The sequence below is a fragment of the Anopheles funestus genome, chromosome 3RL, assembly GCF_943734845.2.
Source record: "Anopheles funestus chromosome 3RL, idAnoFuneDA-416_04, whole genome shotgun sequence".
Taxonomy (NCBI): Eukaryota; Metazoa; Arthropoda; class Insecta; order Diptera; family Culicidae; genus Anopheles; species Anopheles funestus.
Genome location: NC_064599.1, coordinates 34,568,618 through 34,591,614, shown reverse-complemented (window position 1 = coordinate 34,591,614; position 22,997 = coordinate 34,568,618). Strand labels below are relative to the sequence as shown.

General features: G+C 42.7%; 2 protein-coding genes across 5 annotated transcripts in view; one reads left to right on the top strand and one right to left on the bottom strand.

Moving 5' to 3' along the window:
• The window catches only part of LOC125771689 (synaptic vesicle membrane protein VAT-1 homolog-like), a 443,804-nt gene that overhangs the window by 73,153 nt on the left and 347,654 nt on the right, over nt 1-22,997 (bottom strand). The gene's annotated exons all lie outside the window — the stretch shown is intronic.
• On the top strand, nt 674-21,860 carry LOC125771680 (uncharacterized). Of its 2 annotated transcripts, none has more exons than XM_049442577.1 (6): nt 674-1,629; nt 12,279-12,334; nt 18,341-19,117; nt 19,614-20,062; nt 20,167-20,367; nt 20,432-21,860. In XM_049442577.1, exons 1-6 carry the CDS (start codon nt 1,612-1,614, stop codon nt 21,223-21,225), a joined length of 2,295 nt encoding a protein of 764 aa, XP_049298534.1. In that variant the 5' UTR covers nt 674-1,611; the 3' UTR covers nt 21,226-21,860. The 2 variants fall into 2 exon arrangements, with proteins under 2 accessions (XP_049298534.1, XP_049298533.1); XM_049442576.1 differs by having other exon boundaries at nt 20,152-20,367; nt 20,432-21,859.

Sequence of the window (22,997 nt, the reverse complement as noted above, 5' to 3'; positions counted from 1 at the left end):
AGCAAAATAGAACAATAAATTTGACGTTCTGGCCACAGCAGAAGGGAATGAATAATGGATGAAGAATATTTTTTCCCCAACAAAAGCGTTTGGGAGAAAAGGGTTCCGAAGGCATCCACCTTCGTGTTGGGGTGTTGAATTCGTTCGCAATGAATTGGCAGACAGTTTATTGTTTTTTATTGCTTCATATAAAAACCGGTAAAAGTGGATGAGACTTTTTCCAGGCTTTAATCAAACGAGGAACGAGTTAAAACTAGCAAGGGGAAACAGTGGCGCTTAAAGTAATGTTTTTATTGCGCTTTTGTCTCCGATTATTTTTTTTACTCATTCTGCCCAATTAAAGCAATACGATCTGCCATAATGAACGAGAAGAGGAAAGATGCAATTAATTTCTAGCACTCGTCAAGTAATTTTCTGCTTACAATAAAAATGCACCATTTCTAAAAACTGGATTCGCACAGGGTGGAGAACATTGTTACCTAACAAGGTCCCTGCCTTCATCACACTAACTGCTGTGACAGTGATTCTCCTCACCTGGATCCCATACGGTTCGACTCGAAAATTTCTCTACCCCGGTATCGTCCGATTATACCGGTCTCGGGGCCGGTCAGACTTTACATCCCACGGGAGCCTCTTCACATTCTCTTAAAGGTGAGCCACGAACGATCGATCTCACACCACTACACCGAAACGGAACGTTCTACATTGGGGTTCGTCGTCTTCGTTCCGATCGTACCCCGTGTACGTTCCGGTAAGGAAAACATTTCGCTTGGAGCTTCTCTTGCCTTTCCCCTTCATAAGTACACGATCATCATCATCGTGCTGCTCTTGATATCGTGCCGACCGGCGTGGTTGAGCATTGTGCACGGGAGGCGCAACCGAGTGTGCTTTCATTCCGTCTTCCCGTGTTTCGATCCGTGTTAGTGTTCCCGCTTCTGTTGTTGCATCGCGGCAAGGTCCCGCGGGGCCAAGCTTTTGCTACAGTTTGGGCCGCGACGCGAGGAAAAACATAAAACCAGCTTACATTCCCGACCGAGCGCACAGTTCGATTGCAGCAGTCGCCGAAGAAACATCGGAGTTTTTCGTCTGCGTATCTTCAAAGGTTTCCCTCCTCCAACCTTTGGAGTGTACAAGCGGAACTTCCGACAGTGGAAACAAGTGCCGCGTAAACCGTGAACGACCGTGCGTCAGTGTTTCCAACCGTACATACGTGTGCTCTTCCATTGTGAGTGCTTGTGCTTGTAGTGTGCTGGCTGTTTGTGTGCAGAACATAAACCTCCGCTCGAGTGAAAACGAACCAACTAGGAAAGGAAATCGAAGATTTCGAAAACATTTCACCCCGAACTTCCTGCATGCCTGCAATTTTGTGGCCAATTGTTTAAGCTGAAGAATATTATTGCTTCTTGCACGCGAGCGAAGCTAAAGGCAAAGTGATTCGCGGATACAAATAGCTTGCTGCGTGTTGCTGGCTGTGTTTGGTGGGCAGTATAAATTAGGGGCAAATAAATAAACCTTTCCCCCGCTGTTTCAACTTTGCGTCGGATAGAAAACAAAAACAGCAAAAACGAATCTGTTTTTTTGGCGGCGAACGCACAACCAAACGCATTCATCATGAAGCTACTTTTAGCGGTAAGAACGGATAGCATCTCACTTTACTACTCTCTACACTGGCAAATTGTTTCCCCCTCCGGCAAAGATGAACTTCCGGAGCGGTGTACGTTATGGTGCTTTAGCGAAAAAACATAAATCTAAAAGAAACTTAGCTAAGAATTTACCCGTGTGCTTGTGCGTCAATCTACCCGAGAGCGGGTCAAATTTCCTCGCAACAAGATGTTTAATATTCTGCGCACGGGATGCCGTAAGGTGTCCTCCTTTTTCTTGTGCCCGCGATCGATTACGTTTCGATCGATCGAGGCGTCGTGCGTGTATTGCATGGGAGAAGAAAGTCTCCACGTTTTACAGTTACATGTCGGTGATTGTTTGTGGGTTTCGTAATTATGTCTCACCACTATAGTACTGACTCAGAGGCTCACGTAATGTGTGCTGTGATGAGATAAAGCTCAAGTTCAAGTTCATGATCGGTGATCGGGTGATGAGATTTTTTTTATCTTTCCGTGGTGATTGAAGATGCGATGAAATAAGCTTAGCTTCAATGGGGGTTTTTCAATGTTTCGTCATTTGTTACAGATTAATTAATTCTTTTCAAATTCTTTAGAATTTGTAGACAATATATTGAAGTATTTTAAAACTAATATATGCCGCTAAATGGTTTATTTTTTGGTAATTACTTGGAAATGGTGTTTGAAAAATAAATCAAACAATAATACACAAATATCGTAGGCATTATAATATATAATTTTAAATGCCGCACCACGAACACTCTTTCGGCTTAAATGTGACTAGAATTTATGAAAGATCATTAAAATCAAAGGAATTTTCACTAAAACGATTAGCTACTTAGTTTTATGCTTAAGTTTTTCATTGTTTAAATTATTGTGGGTGGAAGTTCTGATTATTATTCCGATTATTCTGAGTTATTGATTAGCAGCGTTTATTTGTCTCTTCACTTGCAATCAAATATTAATATGATAGTTAAGTTTTATTCTTGCAGAACAGCCTGATATTGGTTTTAACTATTTAATACTTAAGCTAGGATACAATTCACTTTGATTGGAAGACATTTCCTTCTCCGAACCATGAGAGGGCAGCTTACCCCGGGCGTAAAACAAGTCTTGATACGACCTAACCAAACCAAAAAATAAAAAATAAATAATAATAAATATATAAATATATAAATAATAATAAAAATAATAAAAATAATAATAAATAAATAAATAATTTTATAGTAATCATTTTACAATTAACCAACGGACTCACAATTTTAGGTTTGCAAATAACAACAGATTTTGCTGAATAAACATGTTTTAGTAATATCTTTAAGAAAATTTAATTCACAATCAAGAAAAAAATTACTTATCATTGCATTTTCATGTTTTTATTCTCGCATTGTTTGGGCGCATATAATTTTGCTATAAAAGGAAAATTTGGTAAAAAAATCGTTCCCACACACCAAAGTTAATAGCGCAGAAAATCATTCCAAAAGCTGACCATCTGTTGTTTTGCGTTGCACATTTTGGGTGTGTGTAATATGAGTTAATGAAATTTAATTAGAACAAAATACCTGCAATGTATCCAATGATTAAAAATATAGGAGTCGACCAAAAAAAATACCAACAAGAACGTAATCCGTACGCAACATTCTGCCCAAATTTTTCTCACTCCGACATTGCATGATTCTACTGACTTACTTTAGAGTATGCTATTTGCGGAGTACATTAATCAATCTGCAAAGGTTATTAAGCATGATTGAAAGTAGATTAAGCTATGGTTAATTTTGTGGGAAAATATTCTCCGTTTGATTCGGAAAGTCTGTTTAATGTCGATGCTAATTATCATTTTAAGATTTTCTTTTGAAGCGGGTGTTAATGTTTTACACTGCTTCACCTTTTTGTTGGTTGTTTATTCGTTTAAATGTACAAAAACAAATGTAGCAAATGCAAACACTTTAAGCTGCGTGTGTGTGGTAGCTTCAAAGCAAAGTGTTACACACCGAAGAACACATCAATCGAACACAATGCAAATATTTTACCTCCGACAAGTGTTTCGACACACTTTCTTCTGCGAACAGGGGAAGGCAAACAGTTTTTTCTCTGTTTGGTTGCTTCTAGCTGACAATATCTACGCATCAATGGTTAATGTTGTGGAGACACCTTCGGTCGATACACGATATGCCAACTGTAACATATATTCTCCTCCCGCTGTTCGTTCTTCTCCGTCAAGAAAATAATTGAGGGTAACCAAATTAGAATCAATTTGCATACAAAACCTCCAGTGTAAATTCCTGTTTGCCGAGTTCTGCCCTAAAGGAAAGGCGAGTTCCATACGGCTTTGTGCACGTAAATTAGTTGCCAAACGATCCACGCCCGATCCCGGCTTGAGTCATCAGCGAATCGGCAAAAGGTTAGCAATATTCTTGCCTTTGCCAGAGAGAAACATGCCTGGAAGGAATGTGCGGACGAGCGAAGACAACAAATGTATCCGTTGGCAATCATATACGACTCCGTTGTAGGGCCATTTCCTGCATCCCAACGACAATCTCGATTATATGTCCCGGATCTTCTGACGACCGTCGGTTCAGCGCAAGTGTGAAGCAAGAAAATGTAATTACATTAATGCTAATTATGGGTGACTGGGTTCGTTCAGGGTATAGAAAGAAAAAAGAGAGGACCAAACTAAAGCACTTGTGGACTGTTCATAGTGAAAAGGAAGAACTGATGCACGCAATTGGCTCTCGTTCAAGCTCCTCAGGAAATTTCCGAGATTGTTTCCGTCCTAATAAACAAAATAAGCTTCACAAATGGTGGAGAATTGTGTTGGGACATGGCGCCATCTGTCGATGGTACTTGGCAATATTAAATATGAGAAGGGATGTGATAATTGAAATCAATCAGCTGTTCACTCACCCCGATCAGTTGGTTGGCTAAAGGAGCTTCGAGACCACTTCCCGCCGGTAAGTGATTCTCTCGGTTGAGGGAATGTTTGAAACGGAAAGCGACCACCATGTTTGAAAAATCTCATTAAAATGCAATACTTCTTCCAACTCGCATCCATCAAGAACCTAGACCACGCAGCATTACGCGCTTATAAGCAGCTGAATTATGAGCTACAAGTCACCTTGTTTTTTTCCACAGAAACGATCGTGAACACGCTTATTAAACGGGGCTTACGCAAAAAGGTGTAATATAAATTGCATAATCATTTGTGAAGCTGGTAGGGGAAATTAAAAGATCGAAAGGAACTCGCTTTAAATTTTCCCTATTAAAGGGCAACCATCGGTACAATGCATGGTGACACATTATAATTATCGTCTATACGAAGCGCTTGATAATTGAAGATCGCTATAAATTGGATCAGCACTGCAAACGATGACACGGCTCAGTGCATATGCTAATATTATCTCTTCATATACTTCCTTTTTAATTAAAAACCCACTATTCTTCAATTCTTTGAGTAGTGAATAACAAAGCTCCGCTACAAAAGGGATACGGGTTCGCCCTGTTGCAAAGCGTTGACATTGAAAGATTCGCTTAAGCGACGAACCCTCTTGACTGACCTTGGCAGTGACTGCAGGACAGCGTCAGACAGCGCCGCATTTGGTCATTAGCGTTTTTTTTTACTACCACCCACCCGGTACTGCTTTCGTTCCGTCGCATCGGTGCACACGTTCGCACCCGATATGGGATGCAGCAAAAAAAACATGTGGAGATGGGGAATTATTTACATTGCCCGGGACGTTTAAACCTCCCCCCGTACATGGGTGGGTGATCTGGTTCTCTGGTGGTCTCTGATTCTTTGAAAAACTACAAAGAGGAAATGTGAAATCCCATACCCCAGCGTTTGGATCATTACGATGCCATATTACGACCGCTTGAACGCTTATCGTAAATGGAGGTCAATCACACTGTGTCTTTTCTCGGTGGAAGTGAAAGGATGGGAAGATACACACGGGTGCTCTTTTGTGTAAGAGTTTTCGGTGTAGAATTTTGATGATCTTTTTATGTACGGTGTATGATCAGGCGGGGTTGTCTAATGGACGGTATTAAAGAGATAAAGTTAGCGCCATGGTTTGTGTTTGTTTCAATGTTAGTGAAGGACAAATTTGCAACTTTTCATTCGCAGGGTTATAAGTTGAAAATCGTGTCTAAAGGATCAAGTTGTTGTTGAAAGTTCTAAAGGATGAAGTTGTTTCATGTTGTTTTGTGATTGTTAAGCCTTCTTAAAAGTAAAAAATATAATAAAGTATACATTACGGCTGGGTAAATCTGATTCAGATAAAAGAGTTTGAAGATTCATGAATCCTCAAAGATTGATGAGTTATCGAAGATTCATGATCACTCATAGAATCCGTAATCCTTATAGAATCAAGAACACAAATTCAAGGCAGCTGTTGTATGTAGTAACGGTGCCGGTCTAACACAACAGGAACGGATATCAAGTCCCATCCGAATCTTTGAGAATTCATCAAGCTTTTGGGAGTCGGCTGACCCTTCCAGTTGCTTTGTTTTACCACTAAACATTGCTTTAGTAACCTACAAAAGCAAACACATATGACCACATTAAATAGGTCACATTGGTACACAGTTTTCTGCTATGCCATCTTTTCATCAATTGGTTGATCTCCTAACCTACCGACCGAACGATTTGTGCCCTGGAATGTGTACACATCGAAATGGTTACAGTAATCGGTACAAATCAGCCACATAAAGGTGCCATTGGATGGAAATACCTTCTTCCACCATCGTCCCGCACCGATCGCCGTCGAAATCGTCTCCGAGCTGACTCTGAGTGAAGGTGTTACGAAGCTTTTTTTTTCTTACGGCAAAGAAATCCTGTATCTTTTTTTCTTTTTAGTAAAAAAGCAGAAATATACCGAAAGAAAAACGAGAGAGAAAAATTGCAAATGAATCTGTGCAACGATTGTGATTGCAGCGTTTTCAATCACAGTGCTACGATTGAGGTTTTGTGCTGTAATGATGAGCTGAATGATGATGATAATGTTGTGCCTGTGTGGCTGGAGAAGGTATGATAATGTGAACCAGGAAAGAAAAATTTCCTGCCCACCCTGTACTTCCTACCTTTTCATGAGCTGGCACTTCTTTCCTTTTGTTGGTCGAAACGGCTATGATATGCATCTTTTAGCGGCCAATTGGTATGTTGGTGGTTGGTGGTGACGACCACCACGCAGAAGGGGCTTAGGCGGACAATTATCTCACCGTTCACCGTCATTCTTCATGTACGCAAATCATAAATTCCCTCAACATTCGCACAACATCCCAATTACGGGAATTATGGGAAGCCTGTAGGCCACTGTTGCTTCGTCTGTGTGGAATTTCTTTTACACTCTGCAACCATATCGGTAGTTTCGTCTCGCCATCCCGCCATCGATACATTATTTCCACCAAACAAAACGATGTTACGAAAGGGAGCAAGAGATCGCAAAATGGCAAATGATCGATCGGCACTGGTGAGCTGATGAGCTCCAACTGCGTCGTTTGATCAAAGGAACAGACAGAAAAATGGCAGAATAGAACAGAAGACTAGCCGGAATAGAAAAGCACCGATAAAAGTGAGGAGAAAACAGTTCTCCTTTTTCCCATTAGTATGTTTTGTTCTGGGCAAGGGTTTGTTGATCCCCTTGCGGAGTAAGACATTGGAGTTAAAAACTTTTATGCACACAACATAAAGACCTCCGTCTGTGTTCCTAGGGTAAACTGTTCCTAGTAAGCAATAGGTCAATGGACTGGCTAGGGGGTTGGTCGGAAAAGAAACGATCCATACTGGTGAGGCAGAAGGCTTCCTTTATGATTATGATAATCCTATCAACCTAGAATTTGGTGAAGGTATTCAACCGTTTTCTTACCGCACAGCATACGTCACGGGTTTTTGGGGGAGCTTTTAGTCTTCTTTTGCTCTTTTTTAGGCAAAAAACCGGTCTCTATCTAGTCTAGGTTCGCTCTGTGTCGAAGCCAACCGCCGTTGGCTTTTCCAGTACAACGGTATCTTCCTTTCGCGCTTTTGCTACGTTTTTGCTCATTACATTTTGCAGCGCGAAGATTGGCAGGCGGCGATCTAGATACGATTAATTAAACGATCGTTATCCGTTGCGGTACCGTCGACCGGAATGAGATTGCTTAGAGAGAGAAATGAAGAGAGAGAGAGAGAGAAAAAGAGAAAGAGAGAGAGAGAGAGTGAGGTTCATTAGGATAGGTGGGTTTTGTTTTCTTTTTTGTCTGAATTTTGAGAGAAAGTTTCCTTCCAGTGCAAGCCCTGTGGCTTACTTCTAAACGATGTTTTTCTAAGGGACTAATTGTTGATTTGCAGTTTTCGAAGATTTTCGGCAAAACTCCCATTAGTGGTTGATAATGCTTTCGCCCATCTTTTCTCTTTGCAGTAGTATTTTCCGTTTAGTGTTTAGTGTGGGAAAGACTTGAAAAGTTTTAAATTGATTTTATCATAGGACTAATGATCTTGCTTCAAAAAAGGTTTATATCTATTTGCGAATTTTTCATAAATTTTTATATTTTTTATATTATTAAAACTTTATAATATTTATGTTATTAAAACCAATAAATAATGTCCTCAACATTTAATTATTTCTTTAGAAAGCGGAAAATATTTTAATTTGATTTTTCTCTCTGATCTATTTGAGCAGCCGATTATTTAAATTAGATATTAAAGATTTCCCGTGCAAAATCGTAACAAAAGGTTTTTTCAATTTATGCCATGAATAATCCTCTACCATCGCTAATTTAATGGTAAGCCGCCTATTCTGCTGAGTAGAACAATAAATTAGCTTTCTCCATTAACAACAAAAAAGCTCCGCCTTAATCAGACCTTGTTGTATTTTTAAAACCATCGACCAGGCACCATCGGTTTCCATTAATCATGTTAAGCATATTGATCTTCAATGGTTGGCGTTAAAATCCATTATCGATGGAATAATTATCCTTGTTTCAACAACCTTCCAACGAGCTACCGGACAAAGTGTAAGCAACCTGTGTGCTCTATCTGATAAGGAGCTGCTTTTTTCTTTTCCTTTTTTTGCGTACACATTGGTCGGGAACGATAATTGGGTTGTGGAACCATTTCGTAAAATGATATGTGGGTTTTGTTATTCTTAGTTCTTTTTGCTCTCTTTAAGTATTTTATTGTAAATCGCTTCCTCCTTTCGCTTTATCGTGCATTCGAGGAGCGCAAAAAACAAAACCGCACGAATGATTGCGGAAGTCTTCGGTCCATCGCGAACAGACATATCTTCCGCAATGGGCATAGCATCAAGGGCGAAGGAATCCTGTGACGATACGAATGGGTTGTGGTTGCAGTTCTGTCATTGATGTACGTGCTCGATAAAATGTGATTCAGAAATATAAGGCATGGCGGGTACGAAAACGTGTGTTTTGATAAGGAATAACTACATAACTAATGAGTTCCATGGATTACGGATGATTGTTTGCTAGTAACTTGTTTTCGCACGATTTATGTTCAAGGAATTCTCAAGGAAGGAGTTTGCTCTTCTGACAATCGCATGTCATTTTTGCCGCATTTTGTACTTGCAATGTAAGCATTCTGATAGTTTTTTTTAAATACTTTTTTTTGTATTTACACTAGATCATAAATTGCTTCTACTTATGCTTCGTAGTAAATGTTCGTCATTTTTCTATTTCAGTCTACATAATTTTTAAAATCAATTGTTAATATTAACCTAAATTAAGTATGAAAGCATTATGTCTAAATATTACTTTTGAATTGTTCGTATTTTATTACAATGTTTACATTAAAAAGCAAGTGAAGAAAAGTGTTTATTCTCCACAATTACGGATCTAACGAATGAGGGATGATTATCGCTTTACGAGATGTGTAAATTACATGGGTAAGGAAAATAACCCACAAAAGCTCACTGGGAACAGATTTGCCAATGAGCTTCTGCAGCAACGAAGTAGAAACACGAATGCAACCACATGCGCCATACATAGGTGCATCATTCTAGCAGAAACGAATGAAGACATTTCGGTGCTCTGTGCTTGTGCAGCAAATTACGGCCAGACTAGACAGGATAAATAGATGCAACGTGCACTTCAGTTTTGCAGACTCTCTGTAGCAGCTTGCGTGTCTGCCGTAGGTTCAGTAGAAAAGCTTTACCAGTAGCTGTCACACTGTCACTGTCAAATGCAGACAGCAAACGAAGAACGATCAGGAACATCTTCACCAATCACTCTCTGCTGGTGCACAAATCAGCTTGCAATTTAGCTAATCAATGCTGACCAGTTACAAATGATGCCTTCTACCGTAACTGATGACAGGTTTGACAAGGGTTCATCATTTCGCTTGGAAAAGAGTTTGCGTGACAGCAGAAATGTTTTAATCAGCACAACAGCAAATGCACAGTAAATCAGGGCCTGTGAAGTGATTCTTTTATTCCCCTTTCGGTTGGTGGTATTTTGTAGCAAATGCTTACAAAACCCTTTCGCATCGTCACTTAACGCTTCGTTTGACGTGTTTGCAACCCGACTGGGCAGACGCATCCACAACGGGTGACTCTTAATTACAAACACACACACTTACCGGTGCGCAGTTCTTTGGCCTCTTGATGCTAGCGATAAATTAAACCCCACCGAGAACCGAGTTTCATCTGTTGAAGCTTTTTTTTAACCTCCCGTTTTTCCTTGTGGCAACAAAACGCACACAGGTGGACAAACTGTGTGTGTTTTTTTTGTTCGTTCTTCTTGGCGTCAAGAACACACTCGCCTGTCGATTCGACATAAATGAGAACCGGGAGCTCCCGGAAAAGGGAGGAGTCTTTTAGTCACGTTGATATTTGTCTTTCCTTACGCCTGCTGCTGATTGTAATCAGATCGGGACCAGCAGCATCGGCACAGGGTCAGCATACGGTTCGGCCTTACGGTTTAATGGACATTAGCGGAGCCTAATGGATCGATAAGTGAGAAGGCAATTTGTGCTGTAATTACGGTGCGAAGAGTTATGTTGTCCCGCGTATGTTGTGAACCGTTGCACTAACCAACAAGACACATTCCAAGCTCGGTTTGGGCTTTTATTTGCTTGTGGTTGGTAGTGAATCAAGCACACAGGGAGACATGTGCGGGAGACGAATGGAATGATGTGATCTACAAGAAAAATTGGTGTAGCTCATACTGTTGCCATAATCAAGATCGAGAGTGTAATGTTAACATGGCTCAAAAGGGACAGAATGGGGTTCGTCACTTGCCGCTCCATCCGACGTGCAAGCTTTTTTGTTCTGTGTGCTTCGTTTCAACACTTGTCAACAGCGTGTTCTGGTGCGAATAAATTTGTTTTTCGTGCCAAATTTATTACCTCGTTAAGCGTCCACTTTTATGGTTCAATTCTTACGATGAGTGAAAACAAAGGAGTGGAGTTTGGTTTCCATTTTTTTGGCAAAAGGTATATAAATCATTCAGAATAAAAGAAAAAAAGGAAAATATTTCAATTTGTCAATCAATCGCGAATATTGGTTCAATGGGCACATCTCGTGGGGTTGATGACTTTATTGTGAACGTTTTTCAAAATTACTGAAACAAAAAAAAACAATGTTTAAAGCATGAGAAGCTTCACTTCTCGTAAAAATGACATAAACCTTGGTCTCTGTTTATAGAAAGCGGGTAGCAAAAGAGCACTCACTTTTACACAGACACACTAAAAAAGAAAACCCGTTCCACTCAACACAGCTAAAGTCAGCTGAGTTCGGCTGAAGCCTTTAGAGTTCCAGTGGAGATGGCGTTTAAAAGGTTATTTCCCTTCTTCCTCATTTGGCATACTTTAGCATTTGTTCTGTTATTTTATCACCACAGTTCACCCCGGTGGACGGTAGCTTAACGAAGCCATGTTCGTTCGCTGGCCGGTATCTTTGCTTCATGGGGGGGCACAAATGGCCATGATGCAGTGATTTTCCAGAAATTCTACTTCTTTACCCATTACCGTTAATACCACCTAATGGGATGGTTGGAAATATGAAGAAGATCGGCTAATCCTTGGACTTGCCAACTTGGAAGGTGTTTGCTTGGGCTCGTAAAATATTACGAAATGTGGTTGACTGCGTGTACATTGCGTGTTTGACTTCTTGTAGTGCGAAACTAGGGTGGTGGAAATTAAGGTTTGAGTTGAGATCGTACATAGAATTTAGTATGAGATTGTAATTGACACATCGTCCATAGGTTTGGCAGTGTTCCGTTATCGTTACGTGGTGAATTTCGTAATCGTATGACATTGAACGCGATGTCGCTTCTCGGGTTCGTCGCTTGAAATGTTCGCAACAAGTCCTTCGTTTCGTTTAGTGACAATCAAACGCTGCCTCGGCGTTGTACCACCTTTGCTTGGTTTTATTATCTATCGACTATTCAATTGTACACTAATTTTGGATGAATTATTCATCTCTCGTATGGTGCTTTCTGGTTGGAATATGTTTTACTTTTGCAACAAATTTACGTACCCAGTTTGTGGTAGAATCATGAAAGAAATTCCTTCATACGCTTGTCCGTTTGCGTTACGCACATTACACATGGAATGTTGAGCAATCTTCAGCTTTTTTCACCTTTACTGTTGTGTTTTTTTTCTGTAGAACAAACTTTTTTTTACCAGTGCAACTTTTAATCATGCTTTCGTTCTTCCTTTTTCTCACTTTACAGGTGTTAACTTTCGCGACGTTCCTGCTTAGCATACAATGCCGTCCCCAGGCGATACAGTAAGTTTCGCATTTATGGTGTCTTCGTTTTTCTGGTTTTGTTTTTTTTTCAGTTTCCAATTTCTCAAGATAAACTAAACACGACAACAAAAAGAAAAACACCATATTAGCATGCTATGTGTGGTTAATAAGATGAGATTTCGGGCAGGGCAGAAAGAACCGTGCTTGATGATAAAAAAGAAGACAAAAAAATGCGAACGAAACATAAGAACACGAGGACGCCCCAAAAATTTACATTACAAAACTTAATACCAAACGGTCTGATCTGTCTGTTGGGGTCGTTGTAGACGCCTCTCCGTTCCCTTCCAAGTGCTTGTTTTCATGCTTTTACCTTTTTCTTACACTTTTTTGTTTTTGATTCTCTTTTCACCCTTTTGTGTATCCCAATTGTGTGCGATTAAGTTACGAAAGAAAGCATTCTGATGAGCAAAATCAAGCATTCTTCCTCAATCCCTTTTCCTTCTAATAGACAGTTTTTTTTTTGGTAATTTAATGCTTATGTTTTAGTGTTCTCGTTTCCCTCCCCACTCGTAGTTTTCTTTTAATTTTCACTGTCGACTAAACCACAATAAAAGAACTGCACCGATACATAACAGGCATGGCGAATGTGCGATCGTACAATGATCGTGTTTGCGTGTTCTGATCGTTCGTTCGTTTCGTAATTGGATGTGTTTAGAATGTAAGCTTCCATACTACTGTCCTGTAACGTATCTATTCTTTTGCTAGTGTAATTCTATTCTTCCTGAGCTCATAATACTTCTCTTGGCTCTTGCTTTCTTTGTACCAGCTAATACACTGGGATTGGTGTTTTCTGTAGCGCTGTTGGCGCAAAAATGTTTCTCCTCCTTTTGGGCTTTTTTGTTCAACCTTTTCGTTTGTCGTGATCATAATAACATGTCTATCATTCAAGGGGGGTTCGTCGTCTATTCTCTTTGTAGCAGTGGCGTTTAAGTCTTCCCGATAGAAGCGCTTCGTGACGTTGCAAATTCACCGTATCCACCCTTCACGTCCACCGCATAGAGTCGCGTTCCTTTAATAACCGTTAATCAGCAATAGGTAATCCGTCCGTGGAAGTATTTGTTGAATGGAGGCGCCCATACCGGGAGGTCTAATCGTGGCCCGAATCATGAATACGGGGGAAGCTTCAGTTTCATTAAAGCGATACCATTGAAGAACGGGAAGACTGTATAAATTCGTGTGTCCACGGCCACTCCAAATGTGTGATTAGAACGTTTGATGAATGGGTGAAGAACCGTTTATCGGCCAACGCCATCTCCACAATGGATGGTGGTTGCCTTGCGATTAACGAGCTGATTGATGCTGAAACCATGAAGCGAACAAAGCCCATCGGTTTGGAACTTTTGCTTTCGATCGAGATTTCCGTTTGATGAACGGGAGCCAGCGCAGAAAGCGATAAGGATCTGCTCACATCTATGATGGTTGCTAAATTTGTTCCACCCTTTTTCTACTTTTGATTATCTGCAAGATAGCAGGATAAGCCTATAATTAAAATGGGCACTCTCTATCCGGAGTGCCTTCTGACACGCTTTTGATTGAGCCATTTTCAATGAGGAAGCAATTTGATGTATCAATCAGGAGGAAGTGTTACTATTGAAATTTAATAATAGCCTTAGGACACAGCGTTTCTTAAACTAAATATCTTTTGTTTTATCTTCAGTAAAATATAATCATCGTTTCATATTTACATTTATGGTTAGAGTTCATTTGCAAACTAATATTTCATTTACATATAACGCTTAATGATAAAAAGTTCTCGATTTAAAAAAGCAATACATTTTCTCGTTAACAGTAGTCTAATTGCAAAGGATGCATTCTAACGCAATTGTCCTTCACCATGCTCTCGTTTCATCAATTTTGCACCATCGATCGCTCTTACCGGTCGTTCAAGTGCGTGCTGAAACACTCCGGCATGACTGGCTCGTTAGACCAGTTAGATAACTGTACCTTTCGAAGCATCTTCCAACCATCCGGGTCGCTCTTATGTTCATTCTTCTCATCGCTTCAGGGTGCTCTTTAACGTATCGAGCGTCGATGAGCTCTTGTTCGCTTGTTAGTGATCCCGGTAGCATCCAAGCTTTTCCAGCTGATTTGATGTGTGCGTGTTTTTATCATCTTTTTTATTTTGCTTCAGCTAACGCTATTTACGCTTGTTTTCAACTAACCAGAGTCTGCTCTAACTGTTGCTAATGTCTCTAACTCTAGCTATGCCTGTGTAAGTGCGTAAAACGTTCCCATCCTATTCCACCTGTAGGCATCGGTGGCTCTGTGCTGCCTATGTGTTTTTCGTTTTATTGTTGCAACAGCTCTGCTTAAGCTCTTCCGTCTGAACATGTTTAACGCGATACAGCGAACCAAGAAGCAAAGAACAGGCGTGACAACCTTGCTGCTAGTACGGAATCATTGAGGACTCGCAGACGCCTTATAACGACTGGCGATGATGCAGCTGAAGGGTTTGATGTAGTTGGAGCCGATTTTATGAGAAATCATTCGTGTAATTAAAATTTAACAACAGCAACGTTAAAGCTCATTTATGTTATGTTTAATTGCACGAAATCATGGTCCAAAAAATCCGTAAATGGGAAAATTACGTGGAAAGTGCTGCATGACGCGAATAGCCTGAACTAGTCCGTGATTCTTCATTAAAATCGGTCACGACATGAAACAATAAGAAGGCAGGAGGCTATTAATCTATCTAGGAGATCACGATCGATCGTTTCATTAAAAGTGTGCGTAGAGAGACAGGCAGAATATTATAGAATCGGTTCAACTGCATGAAGATAAAGTTCTTATTTTTTCTCTGTCTCTCTGTCTACTTAGCGACAGTTTCGATCCGTCCTTAATGCTCTTACTTAGAAACAACGTTAATATATCCTTTATCCAGTATACGATCACCTCCGTGAAGAATGAGCATACTGATCGGCAGTGTGTCTGTGTATGTGTGTTGGCCAATAGTGTGGTTGGTGACTGTGATATTTTCTTCCCCGGTGTGCAACGGTGTGTGCGTGATGGCGGGCGATAACAGTACGGCAGGCAGCCAGTGTACGACCTAACTCTTAAACGTGCCATAATAAACCCAAGCTCAGAAATAACACCAGCGTAGCTTCTAGTAACCAAAACAATATGTACAGGTATGTTTACTGATCTCAATATTAATTCTAATAGCTTTATTTTATTTCCTTCCAAAAATCCGCTCCCATTACTATCACCTATCTGCTCTATGTATGTTGTGCTGTTGCGAAATTTTTCCTAACGAGTATAAAACACTTTTCTTTAGCGTTCCTCTTTGACGGTGTGCTAGTTTTATTGGAATGTTTTATTCTTCCGCTTTCGAGTCAAAATTTGTCATAAAAAACTAAATCGTATCTTTATACTAGATCTAGATTATATTAAGCTATTCAGTTCAAGATAATATCTATTTGGATGCAGAAAAACTTACTCAGAAAATGAATATAAATATTCAAAAAAAAAAAGTATACTATCACTCCGTCACAGCACGAACGTAGTTACTTATCGTTGGGCATTATCATAATTGGTTGCGATGAATTAATTAACCTATTTTTTTTCTAATATACTCTTCCCACACAAAGCTGATTTGCTAAATCTTTCTTCTTCCCAAGATATACGAAATTGCCCTTTCGTATTGCCTTTCTTATTCTTCACTCTATCGCCAACTCTTTATCCTGCTTTTCTTTTGTGTCATTCTGGTCAGACCTCTGTTTTCTGCTTGCTCCATTTATAAAGCCATTTCGTCCAATCATTTATGTGACGTTTCGTTTCGTATCGATTTCGCAGGATCGAGAAGCAGGTGATACGACTGCTGCCGGAATCGCGTACCCTTGAACCATTGCTAACCAATCAGCGCGGTTCGATGGAGGAAACCGATCGCATCTTGCGCGAGATCGAGCGCATTAATATCGCGATGGGATACAAGAAGAAGGTTGATGTAGCATTTCCCCGCAGTGGTCAAGATGCGTCGGGATATTTCTACCCACGGCCGGCTTACTTTCCACCGTCGGTAGCACAGCTAAAGACGGTTCCACCACAGAAAGCTTCCAAGGGTATTGTTCCAAACCCTTTCCACGCACAAACATTCTTCTATCCAACACCTTACCTGCAACTACCGAGCATGGCTACACCGCGTGCATTCCGTCTAATCCCACTGGAGGCGCAACTGGTACGAACTAGCAAAGAACTTCGCACACCGAACCAGATCTACATTCTACCGATCAGTGTTCCGACCGCCGATGGAAGATCGAGCGAAATCCGATTCATTCCAAGCACGATTAACTTCGGTTCGTTCACACCGGTACAGTTGCGCGGGAAGTCACTCGATGTGGATGGCACACGGTCCGCTGCTTTGAAGAAACCGAAAGGTGTGATGGAAGATGTGGCTGAGGTGGCCGATGCAGTGCAAAGCACCAAGCTCGAGGAGGAACTGCTTGAAGAGATCGCCGATGCGGTGGATTACGAGGAGGAAGAGGACGAGAAGCAGAACGCGGCGACAGGTGCTGATGCGGCAGCCATTACCAACGACAAGTTCATGGGTCAACCGGTAAAGACAAGCTCAGCGGAAGGTGAAGAAGAGGACGATACCGAACCGGACATTGAGCTAGTAATGCTGCAGAAGGTGGCCGGCAAGAGCTTCAACATCACCAACGTGTTCAACAACTTTACGCACCGGTTTAACATCCTTTCGACTACTCCGAGTACCGAATTGCAGGGATCACCCTCAGCAGAAACACTGCAGGATCTGAAAGACCTGAAAGAGAAACCACTGACTGGGGAGGAAGATCTTCCCGCGCAAGATAAGGGACCGTTTGGGATCTTTGGCACCAAGCAGGCGGACCCCGGTAGCGGACTCGTCATTCAACGGCTACGCGTACGTCAGGGAGGTATCGCAATTGCTGGACCGGGTGGTGTAGCAACGGCTGGAAGCGGTGGTACGGCCATTGTCGGACCGAATGGAACAGCGATCACCCATCCGCGTAGTCTAACGATTGCTGGACCGGGTGCGAAAGTGTACGCTGTGCCGGAAACGGTCGATCTAGCAAAGACGATCAATGCTACCAAGCGAAGTCTTCCGCTGGATGCGGTATTGGTCGCTAGTGGTCCCGTTGTTTACTACCGAACATAGTTCCTGGTGTACAGTGGCAATGCTTCATGTAAATATAATTGTACAAAAATCCTTCTTTGCAAGTGAAATTGAAAGCAAAGGGAATTGACTTGCCATGGCGGTATCGAACGGCATCAGGCGATGTGGCCTGCTGTTGGTTAAAGGCTGCAAACGATGAGTTTCAGAAGAACGATTATACGTGGGAAGTGTGTAACTTCCATGATTTCATTTATCATACTAATACAGCTGTGCATTGTGTTAGCGTAGTGTGTAGCGTGTAAGATTTTTTAAACAACTTTTTTCTGAAAGTACAATAAAGTGACAAAATTTTATTTATGAAGTTACTGGCTTTTTTATTTCTGCTAAGTTTATAAGCTAGTAATTATTAGTAACTTACTTGGAAAGACTTTTTATTACCGTTCGCTTAAAGCTATGAAATAGTAAAAGCCTTGTCGACAGGCACACTGTTTGATTGCTTAGTGAACTCCACAAACCATATTCAAATGCATTTATTTGTCTTTGTTTGCTAAAACAAAAAATAATTACTTACTAATGAACTGTGTGACAGCATTCAAGTAAGTGTTTTCCATACTAACAACTGTGAAAGGAGATGGCCGCTACTCACCATGGAAATCGCTTGATAGGAAATGGACGCTTTACTATACTGCCTAACTACGGCGATGTATGAAGATGCTTATGCTTGTCAACCTGTCAATAACAGCCAATGCCTTAGATAACCTCTTCGCCTTCCCATACGCGTGCTTGCCTGCTTACGAATGGTGAGGATCGACCTGGTACCTGCAGCCTGCAACATTCTGCCAACGCAACTCATCCTTCGTTCTATCCTCGTTTTTCCTTCTCCCCTACGAAAGCTTCTTCCCCTATCGACCGGCAGAGCTTCCAGCAGCGCCATACACATACCCGACACATGGTTATCAGATCGCGAGTCGGCAATATAGCCTACTACCAGTGTCGGTACCCTTCCCGGCCGGATTGTATCCACCTGGACCGATACAAATCGACCAGCGTACATTGTCGGGTATTAGGGTGGATGAAAAATCACCGGAGAAGTTACAACAAACTAATACAACTAAAAAGCAAACAAGAAATCGCAATCGTACACAGGGTAAGAAACCGAAGCGTGTTATGAATGCACCCTTCGTACAGGCTCTTCAACAAGCCGATGGGCAATTTAAGGTGCAAAAGTATTCTCTGGAAACTACGAAAGAGTTTCCCAAAGCCGCTCCACAGCAAACACTGCTATCAATGCAGGAGAAGAATCAACGGTTAGAGCCACAACGGGTCAAATCATCAAGTAGTGCTAACCCAGTTGTAGTGACTGCGACCGGTTCTACGACAGCCGATGCACCGGTGATCGGTCGTGTACCGGTTGCACCAACCGTCTCAGAATACTATCCCTTCTACGGTTTACCGATGACTGATAACCGAGAGGAAGCATCCCTCATACTGGAACCATCGTCGAAGGCCATCTCCGGCAATGGTGGTACTGCCATCTCTACACCCGTCTCACATGCCATCCTGAAGCAGGGCAGCAGATCGAAGATTCTGTTCCGGCCCCAGTCGGTTGCGATCGTCGGTGCGAACGGGCGTGCTCACGCGCAAGCCGATCTGATTGTCGATTATGTGAAGTAAATGTGCCAATTCATTTTTACAGAGAAATCCAAAATAAATCGCCAACCAAAACATCTGCATCGCATCGTCACTCATTCGCGTGTAACTGTGTATATATTAATTCATTTCATTGCTCCATATATCATCCGATCCGCCGCTTGGGAATGGTTTGGAACATTCGTCCGTACCAGCAAGTTGTTTTCAAAATGTTCATATTGTACATAAAGCCACGACCTCGTTCACACTCCTTCTTTTCACATCTTTTGCTGCTTGGCAAAAGGTAATAGTATGCACTCGATCCTACGTAGTTAGTATGCATGGCGTCTGCAGTTCCATCATCTTCCTGTCACACTTCCTTCAACCCGTTTCCTGTGCCTGTCCCGATAGTGAAGGTGAAGCGTTCAAGGTTACTGTAACACAAGTGTCCAGTAGCGTCATTCAAACGTTCGCATAGCTAATAATTGGTTGGTTTCTTTCTCTCTCTTCCTATTGTGATTATCTTTCTCTTCTCAGTCCGGAACATCGTACCGCTACCGATGTGCTAAAGCTGCCCTTCTACGGTGGTGCCCGTGGACAGATACTGGAGATACGCAAAAACAGCGACGGTACAGTGGTGAGCAAGATACTTCGCGGCGACGATGAAGACATGGAGCTGAAGGTGCAACAGGTGGCGGATGAACCGTCCCCAGTCAAACAGGTGTCGAACGAGCAGACACTCGACACGAGCGATGAGGATCTGAAGGGTGCGGATCAATCATTTGGTGACTATCTGCTGAAGATACAGAATGCAGCCGCATCGCTCGTGTCGCTGCAGGAAACGGTGAAGAAGACGGGCAAACTTTCTACCGACCAGCGGAAGGTGTACACGGATAATTTGGAGAAGCTTGGCGTTGCCGCCCAGAAGTTGGCTCACATCCAACAGGCGGATGACGATCAGGATGCGATACGGTTCCTGTTTGACTGTAAGTATCTTCTTGGGGAACGTTGTTTCCTATCATTTTGAATATATTGCTAAGGGAGTTCCTTGTTGTCAACTCTAATGATCCATAAGTATCTGCTTTGACAGCCAACTACGAGACCACATCGTCGGGAGATGCGCAGAAGAAGAAGACGTCAGGAAATAAAATTACATCCTTCCCGGGATACAAGGGCAAGGAGGATAGTAAGAAGAAGGAAGAGGAGGAAAATGTCGGCGAGGATAGTGGGGATTCGGTGCAGGTTGAGACACAGGAGAAGGAGTCTTCCATTGCCGAAGCTAAACCAGTGGGTGAGTTGGATGAGAGTGATGTTTGATGGAGTACGGTGTGCTTATTACTCGCCATGCATTTCAGGTCTTGCTATCGCTGGTGAGGGAGGCGTTGCGTCGTCTAAACCAGTTGCAACGGCCGTCGTTGGAGATGGTGGTCTTGCAGTAGCTCGTCCAGTAGCGACTGCCATCGCCGGTATCAAACCGAGCGAGTTGGGCAATCTGGGACTCCCGATCTCGGTCAACAAGAAGGTGCTTACGAAGGGAAAGTATGGGCTGGTTGCTGCTGGTGATGAAGCCGCTGGAGGTGTGCTCGTTGGGCCGGACTTTGAGGCACGTGTAGCACCGAAAGAGATTGAGGCAGAAATCGACGACAACCGTCAACAGGCGATGGCTAACTTTGACACGGAGAAATTCTTGGCCAACCTGCGACTGAAGACGGCACCAAGCTCTACACAGATCCCGAGTGCACCACAATCGCTAGGCTCGTATCAACCAGCTTCGTTCATGCAGCAGACCGTTCCGTACATGCCGGACTATGGCGTTAGTCAGAATGCTTACCCAGTGTACACGCCAATCATTCCGTACTATAGCTGGTCGCCTGGATACTATCAACCGTACCAATCGACACTGAATGCACTGACCGCGTACCAGATGGCAGCAATGCAATCCTCCCAGTACAATCCGTACCTGTACGCAGGTTATCAACAGACCCAGCTTCCACAGTCCATTAGCCAGAACCCCTTTCAGCAGTATGACTATCCTCAGCGAACCCTCTACAACCCGACGCCAGTTGTCAGCGCGGCTTCTGCCTATCCGAACTATAACAATTATGCATCCTTCAGCAACCCTTCGCCATACCGATTTTTCTACTATTAGTCTGCTCATCGGTAGCGGCCCCGACGACCATTTCATACTGAACGTCGTCTCAAATGGGCCCGCCACCCAAGACTGATCCATCGGCTGACCATTCCGGTCACCGAGCATCTCAATCTCACGTACACATGCGATGTGGCAACGGGAGATGAATTCCATTTTAGTACTGTAGTTGACCAACGATATTTTGTAGGTCTTCCGATTGGCGACCGAGCATCCGACAGGTTGCATACACACCCCTCCAACGGCTAATCCTAAGACTTACGAGACTGAACTGAATGACGATTATGGTGTTAGGTGTCTAGGGAAAGATTCGACAACGATGATGCAAACCGAACCTGATCCGAAACCAGAGCTTTAATGGCCATCTCGGGAGTGCAGGGATCGGTTGTTCGGTTTCATCCAATCGGCTTAGTCGTAAACAAACGTACGATAGTTTATGGGATAGGGCATCCCGATCTGATAAGTGCATTTCTTCTAGCGATTAAGAGTACGAAATAAAAACAAACGGAATAGCTTCCAATTAGTGATTTACGTGGATAACTAAGAAATCTGTAATGATGATCGTGTTTTATTGACGAAAGAAAATGAGGATGTATTTTCAAGAAACACAATATTTCATATGGACGGGGTGCAATGTAAGGTGAGAGTATCAAACATGCTGTCGGAGTTGTTTGAATCTCACCGGGGTCTGAGGCAAGGGGACGGACTCTCCTGTTTGCTGTTTAACATCGCTCTGGAAGGTGTCATGCGAACCGCGGCATTCGAAATACGGGGCACGATTTTCACCCGTTCTCTCTAATATCTCGGCTTCGCGGATGATCCGCGGATGAGCGGATCATCGGACAAACATCTGCGGCGGTGTGCGACGCGTACATCCGACTGAAACGCGAGGCCGCCAGAATTAGATTGAGGATCAATGCGACGAAGACAAAGTACCTACTTGCCGGAGGCTCTGACCGTGATAGAGCCCGACTCGGGAGCAGAGTATCAGTTGACGGCGACGATCTCGAGGTGGTAGAGGAGTTCTGCTACCTTGGTACGATCGTAATTTCGGACAACAACATGAGCAGCGAAATCCGAAGGCGCATTGTTCAGGGAAATCGTGCCTACTACGGGCTCCACAAACTCCTGCGATCCAGAAGGCTCCAGCAACACACGAAATGCACGATATATCGCACAATGATACGTCCGGTAGTCCTCTACGGGTACGAGTCCTGGACTCTGCTAACGGAGGATGCCAATGCTCTCGCTATTTTCGAACGGCGGGTGCTAAGGACTATCTTTGGCGGTGTGTGCGAGCAGGGCGTGTGGAGAAGGAGAATGAACCACGAGCTAGCTGATCTGTTTGGCGGTGCAGATATCCCGACGGTGGTCAAAGCCGGAAGGATACGATACCTGGGGCACGTGATGAGGATGCCGGACTCATGCCCCACCAGGAAGGTGCTCGTCAGCGATCCGTTCGGCACGAGGCGGAGGGGAACACAGCGAGCTCGTTGACTGGATCAGGTGGAGTCAAACCTGTTGGAGATCGGATGCAGCCTTGGATGGAGGAATGCAGTCCTGGACCTAGTTTCCTGGAAACGGATTGGCGACCAGGCCATGTTTTCTCGACGTGGTCGACCGTGAGCAGGCCGGGAAAGAAGAAGAAGACAATATTTCGTTTCATTTACAAAATGTCCTCTTTAATTAGTAGAACAAAAGAAATACATACATGTTATCTGAGTCTTTGTTACTGATTGCCATTAGGATGCTTCTAAGATTCGGTTAACTTT